General features: G+C 37.2%; 1 protein-coding gene across 1 annotated transcript; it reads left to right on the top strand.

Annotated features, from left to right (window-relative positions):
• The first annotated feature begins 893 nt into the window (after window positions 1-893).
• LOC122138306 lies at window positions 894-2,336 on the top strand. Its single transcript, XM_042730389.1, has 6 exons — window positions 894-1,221; window positions 1,412-1,479; window positions 1,596-1,679; window positions 1,836-1,889; window positions 1,987-2,118; window positions 2,284-2,336. The coding sequence occupies exons 1-6, from the start codon at window positions 965-967 to the stop codon at window positions 2,334-2,336; spliced, it is 648 nt and encodes a 215-aa protein (XP_042586323.1). The 5' UTR covers window positions 894-964.
• The last annotated feature ends 4,845 nt before the right edge of the window (window positions 2,337-7,181 follow it).

Raw genomic sequence — 7,181 nt, 5'->3', positions numbered from 1 at the left:
CTCATTATAATATGACAGACTTGCACGTTGCAGTTCACTGTATTTTCATTTTCGAAGTGTTTCCAATGATATTTCAAGCAATTAAAAACCATCATGGTGAATAGTGCGCATCTGAAGTGTCTCTGCAGGAAATAATGCATTTACCGGCTCTAAAATATCGGCCAAATTCTCTTATCGGTTCAATAACGATAACAGAAAAATTTACATATATCGGCCGGTATCGATATGGTGGCCGATATATCGTACATCCCTACTTTTTACAGTCCATTGCACTAGTGTAAATAATGTTCATATGCTTATAGTTTCTGCTTAAAGTGTACATACACTTATTACATAATCCATCTGTATAGTATGTTCATAGTACACCTATCTGTATATCATGCTGATAGTATTTAAAAATATGTAAATTATGTCCATTGTACTGCCATATCTGTATATTTATTGTACATTTGTAACATATTGTAGACACTGTATATTCTGTACTTACTGCTTATTGCACTTCTTGTTAGATGCTAACTGCATTTCATTGCCTTGTACCTTACATGTGCAATGACAATAAAGTTTAATCTAATCTAAAGTTGAATCTAATCTAAAACATTAAAACATGCCCTATTTCAGTAGTATTCTCACAAGGTTTCAACATTATATATGTAAACATTACTTGCTGATTTTGTCTCCGTAAATTTACATCCAGATCCACACGGATACCAGAAAGTGGCGTGACATTTCTATATCAATTTAAAAAAGATTAGTTATATTCTGTTTTGCTCAACATTGTGCCCCAAACCTCATAAATAGAGTTAAACGTCTATTGAACCCGGAACATCCCTTTAAATATGATTAACAATTAACTTTTTATCTGAAGCACTATAAATCAAGCACAAAGGACAGTAAATCAGGACACTATAAAAAGAGCATGAGGGTCTGTGAGGATGACAGAGCAAGAGCTGAACATCAGTGAAGAATGAAGGGTTTGTTATGTACACTGCTGCTGCTGGAAACCTTTGTGTTTGTGGTACAGCAGCAGGTAGATGGAGGACTCTCTGAGAATGAGATCAGTCAACAGCTCAGCACTGAGGACAGAAGACAGAATCCAGCTCAGACAGACCCTCGGAGAGATGAAACTGACAGCCAACAATACTGCCATCTGAGCTTCCCTGACATCCACGCAGCACTGAGAGAACTGACCGCCACTGTCACAGAGCAGAAAGCCAACATCAGAGCCTTAGAGCAAAAAAACAAACACACATCATAAAAAAACACAACAATAAAAAAAAAAGCACAACAATAAAAACTACACTACCTCATCAAAACATCCACACATTAAAAAAATATCCTCAGAGTAAAACACAATCATAATACACTGTATAATGTAAAATTGATTGTGGACTGTTATCTCTCTGCTATAATAAGCCTTAGAGACGCAACTGAAGGAGCAACAGATGTTTATCCTGGAAGAGCTGAACAAGAAAAATGATGGTACCTCATTAAAACCTTCACTCTTTTATCAGTGACCCTCAGAGTAAAACACAATCGTAATACACTGCATAATGTAAAATTGAGTGTAAACTGTGTTATCTCTCTGCTATAATAAGCCTTAGAGGCACGACTGAGGGACTCAGAGAAAACTGCAGAACAACAGACGGTCATCCTGGAAGACCTGAACAAGAAAACTGATGGTATCTTACCAGAACATTCACTCTTTTATCAGCTGTCCATCTGGAAAACACTAATGCAATACACTGCATAGTGTAAATATTAGTCTAAAATTGAACACTTTCTGTGTAAATCGTGTTATCTATCTATTATAATAAGCATTTTAAACATTTTCACAGAAACTTCTAATCTTACCGAGAGACAAGTGGAGGAGCTGAGAAAGGAAAACAGAGGTAAAACTGAGTATTTGAATTGTATTAAATTCAGTGTTTACATCCTCAGTGTAAAATGGTAATATATCACAATATTGCTTATGTTTTTCAATCACAGACAGAGAGATAGCTTTTTCAGCTGCATTGGTGGAACCTGGCAGTGGAAATATCGGTCCTTTCAACCACAAATACACTCTAACCTACAGGAACGTCTTCACAAACATCGGGAACGCCTACAACCCAATTACAGGTAATTATCAATGACAAAACTCAATAGTAACGAGAATCCTTCTGCTTCATTCAAACCTCTCTGCAGTTGTGTAATGTGAATAATAGAATCAAATGATCGGACGTGTTTCAAAACTATTACACTGTGCACAGCTGATTCTATCTTTATCTTTGTTATCTGCTTTAGGTATTTTCACTGCCCCACTGAAAGGACATTACAAGCTCAACTACCCTATCTAATGTCATTTCCTCAACTGCATCAACTGTCTACATTGTGAAGAACGGAGAGAAGGTGGTTGTAGCACATACCCGTCAGCAACAGGGGGGTGTAAACTCCTCAAAAGGAGTTGTGTTGATTCTGGAAGTTGGAGATGTCGTCTATCTGAGACTTTGTTCTGGAAGGTGGATATATGATGACCAGAATAAACACAGCACTTTCAGTGGTTATCTACTGTTTCCCTTAAGATAAGAGGAGCTTTTCCAAATAAAATTAAACTTTAACAAAATAATTCAATAAAATTAAAAACAATAAAAAATAATAAAAATATGTATAATATGCTATACTCAAATAATATGCTACACACATGTCTACTCAACTTAACATGTATGTAACTTTGTATAAAGAGTTTCAGCACAGGACCCATGAATATCATGTGACTCAAAGTGATTTTTTTAAAGTAGCAAGATAGATATCTGATAAATAAAAGATTTTTAAGTGTAGCTTATTACTAATCTTTGTTCTGTATCGTCTCAACGTCATCTTACATTTATAAGACAATGAAGACATTATTGTCCCATTTTCATTTTCTCATGTTCTCAGATATTTCCAGTAGTACAATAATATGTTAGATCAACAATTCTTGCTTTGAAGTCATGATAACATATGTGTATATATATATATTTAACCAACTTTTGGTGCTTTTGGCAGTGTGGGCAGATGCCAAATCCTGCTGGAAAATGAAATCAGCATCTTCAAAAAGCTGGTCAAGCAGAAGGGAAGCATGAAGTGCTCCAAAATAGATCTTGGTAAACGTTGGACAGTGACTTTGGTTTTTAAAAAACACAACGGACCAAAACAAGCAGATGACATTGCACCCCAAATCATCACAGACTGTGGAAACTTAACACTGGACTTCAAGCAACTTGGACTATAAGCTTCTCCACCCTTCCCCCAGACTCTAGGACCTTGGTTTCCAAATGAAATACAAAACTTGCTCTCATCTGAAAAGAGGACTTTGGAGCACTGGGCAACAGTCCAGTTCTTCTTCTCCTAGAGTCCCAGGTAAAGACGCCTCTGACGTTGTCTGTGGTTCAGGAGTGGCTTAACAAGAGGAATACGACAACTGTAGCCAAATTCCTTGATACGTCTGTATGCCTTGACCCCAGCCTCAGTCCATTCCTGTGAAGTTCACTCAAATTCTTGAATCTATTCTGCTTGACAATCCTCATAAGCCGTGTGGTTCTCTCGGTTGGTTGTGCATCTTTTTCTTCCACACTTTTTCCTTCCACTCAACTTTCTGTTAACATGCTTGGACTACAGCACTCTGTGGAACAGCCAGCTTCTTTATTAATGACTGTTTGTGTCTTAGCCACTCGTTGTGCAAGGGTGTCATGTCAATGATTGTTCTTCGCGACAACCCACTGGTCAGGTCCGCAGTCGTCCCCCATGATTGTGTAGCCTAGTGAACCAAACTGAGAGACCATTCTTGAAGGCTCAGGAAACCTTTGCAGGTGTTTTGAGTTGATTAGCTGATTGGCATGTCACATGTCACCTATTCTAATTTGTTGAGATGTGAATTGGTGGGGTTGTTGTTAAAATGTGAGCCAAAATCATCACAATTAAAAGAACCAAAGACTATAAACTACTTCTGTCTGTGTGCATTGAATTAATTTAATACACAAGTTTCACACTCGTGAGTTGAATTACGGAAATAAATGACTTTTTCCATGACATGTCTAATTTATGAGAAGCACCTGTATATAGCAAGTAATTTCGTGACATGATGTAGTCTTCAAGTGATTTACAATCTTTGTCTCTAAAGTCAATTAGTCAATTATTAAAAATAAACAAAGAAGTTTATTTTTCGGTCACAAACTTCTTATTCTTATCAAAAGCTCATTGTACATTGATCTCAAGTCTCAAACCAGGCTTCAGACAAGGACTCAGATGTCTCGTTTCCATCTAGTGGTACGCTTCAATACAGTACGGTATGCAATTATTTAAGTTTCCATTGTCAGAAGTTGTGAATGGTACCAAATAGTGAACTTATACGCATACCACTTTTTTGGGATTCCTAGCACAGTAGTCTGGTACCTAAAGGGTGGAGCTAGACTCACTGCAGATCAGGTTGTACCATCCCGAAACGTACCATACTGCTTCGTGGAAATGAGCCAAAACAATCCTTATTCCTTAAAAGATCTGTAGGACAAAGGGAAAGGTCTTCCACTGTAACAGTATCTAATGTAACACTAGATCAAAGACTAGTCCATTCTCATTTTAGACAGTACAAGTATATGGCAGGGGGTTCTCAAGTCACTTTCATAATCCTGTAGAGTTTGAGCTTCAACTCTAATCAAACACACTTGAACAAGCTAATCACTTAATGTCTTCAGGATTGCTAGAAACTTACAGGTCACGGTGGTTTGATCAAGGCTGGGGCTAAACTCTGCAGGAAATTTGACTTTGAGGGCCACAGAATTGAGAACCTCTGGTATAATGGCAAGCAAGCCAGTGAATATATGGGCATTATGGGCTGAATGCAATACCTGCTTCAGTTATGTCTGGAACATGCAGGTTTACACCTGGAGGCCTGTAGAAACCTGCTCTAGAATGGAACCCAGGGACGGTGGGGCTGCATCTGAAATCACATACTCTCTGAGTAGGTACTCAATTTAGGTAAGTACTTACTTATCAAGCACTAAGTACATACTCTATAGCCTGAATGTGTTACGTGTGAATGCGATCTGGACATCATCTGCCATGTTGATGTGATAGCATGTGACCTACGACATAATAACAACGCAACAACTTAAGGGTATGAGCGCAAGAGTGCCACCAACATCAACTTGATATTTAACTTAACATTAACTTCGTCCAAACGCACATTTATATCCATCCATCATATGTACATGTTTACATTTATCATTTAGCAGACGCTTTGTATACCAAAGCAACATGCAAATGAAGACAATAGAAGCAAAACAAAATCAACACAAAAGCAATGATATGCAAGTGTTACAAGTCTCATTTAGTCTAATACAGTACACGTAGCAAGGTTTTTTTTTATTATATAGAATAGAAACGAATAGAGCAAACTTAATGTTAGAGGCCTCCCATAGGAAAGAAAAATCAAAAGTGAGATACTGCTTAACATCTCAAATATTTCTCCTAGACAAAAATGAAGGTTACTTAAGATCGAATGGGAGATTTTTTGCTCGAGTCTCCTGTTTCTCAAACTTGCCTCCTGAGACAAAAACTCTAACAATCTCACAACGGTCTCCTTTAAAAGAGATCTCAAGAACATCACACACTGTGCTTAGATTTTTCTCTTTAGCTAAATAATCTGGGGGTCTCATATTTGTCTCCTGTAAAGCTTAGAAGAGATCTCAACAACTTAAAAAAAGTGACCTGCCTCAGTCAAGTACTTAAAAGGCACAAAAAATAAGGGTGGGAAATCATAAATTCAGAGATAAAGGCTATATTGAGAAAAGAAAGTATGCAGAAATAAGGATAATGTTACTTTTTCTAGGACAATTGTTTATGTACTTTGGGCACATAATTTGTTGTTGGAAATATTAATGTACCGGATGCCTTCATCACAAAACTGACTCTAACAGAAAATGTAACCCCTGGAGCTTTCTTTGCTGAAAGGCACATAAATGGCTGCTATGACCTCCAGTTCTTGATTATTAATGGAACTAATTTTGATAGATCATTTACCATTCAATCAGATAGTCCAATCAAAAGACAATACATGTACCGCCATATTCTTTAGTTGTTTTATGTAGACAGTACCATTGCACATTTGTGATTTAACAGAGGAAACCATAACCTATATTTTATTATTACATGCAAAAAATGGGCTTCTATAAGACAAAATTTTAATACTTAAAAGAAAAAAACTGGGTACACTAGTGTTACATATGTTAAAAAAGGTATTGCTCTAGCACTAAAACATCTTGTACTTGTAAGTCCTTCTAGTGTGTTTGGAAATGTGGTGTATACAATGCTAATATGGAAGATAAATTGAAATATTTAAAACTAGTAACCCCTTGATATCTCAAAAGTTTAATGCTGAAGAAAAAGCTGATATCTCAGTGAGACATATAAGAGAATCAGCCTTAGTATCCTGAGCGTGAGTAAACCACTTCTGGACAGACATCGAAGGAAGCACAACTGCACCCTCAGACAACATGGGTCTGGAATCCCAGCTAAAAGGTACTTTCCTGCTCCTGTTCGGTTCTCACCCCTCTCCGGCTGTTTCCCTGTCTCTACTCCTACCATCCTGACCATTAAAGCAGACCCCAAAAAAATCCATTGCAATAAAAAAAAAGCAACACCAACCCTGAGCAGTAAGACAGTTTATAATGGGTCTTGGAACAGATTACAGTGAGACAAAAAAGAGATCTCCTTCTCCTTTCTTTCAGTAGAGGATTGCTTTCTTTCAGGAACCTTCACATCATTCAGCTAGGTCTACTTTTATTTCTCCCTAATGATTTTTAGGAAAAACATCTGATACACTGTTGAGACTAAAATGAGAAATACATGAGAATCACAACTAAGTCTCCTGAGGTTAGAAAGAGCAACCACTGAGCAATAAAATATTCCAATAATGGAGTCTTGATAGAGATTGCAGCAAGACATAAAGATATATTCAATGCTTCCAACACATTCTCTTGTTTTGACTATTTTTTCTCAAATATTTCATGTCTCATTTGTGTCTACTTATTTCTCCAGAGGTGAACGTAGTTCCCACGTTGAGTCCCACCTTGCAGCCTGAGGGTCCGATCTTCGCAAGCAGGAAAGGCAGATCAAAAGGCCAAACGGAGCTATAGAAAGTATTTTTAAATAATTGGAGCCATCAT

This window comes from Cyprinus carpio, chromosome B8 (genome assembly GCF_018340385.1).
Source record: "Cyprinus carpio isolate SPL01 chromosome B8, ASM1834038v1, whole genome shotgun sequence".
Taxonomy (NCBI): Eukaryota; Metazoa; Chordata; class Actinopteri; order Cypriniformes; family Cyprinidae; genus Cyprinus; species Cyprinus carpio.
Note: the sequence above shows the minus strand (reverse complement) of the source record. Positions and strands in the feature narration are given on the sequence as shown.

Excerpts from the sequence above, each read along its gene's own strand:
- LOC122138306 (XM_042730389.1), top strand. The coding sequence starts at position 965 with ATGAAGGGTTTGTTATGTACACTGCTGCTGCTGGAAACCTTTGTGTTT. Across the intron at positions 1,222-1,411 it reads GAGCAGAAAGCCAACATCAG|AGCCTTAGAGACGCAACTGA; the intron begins AGCCTTAGAGCA and ends TCTGCTATAATA. Across the intron at positions 1,890-1,986 it reads GCTGAGAAAGGAAAACAGAG|ACAGAGAGATAGCTTTTTCA; the intron begins GTAAAACTGAGT and ends TTTCAATCACAG.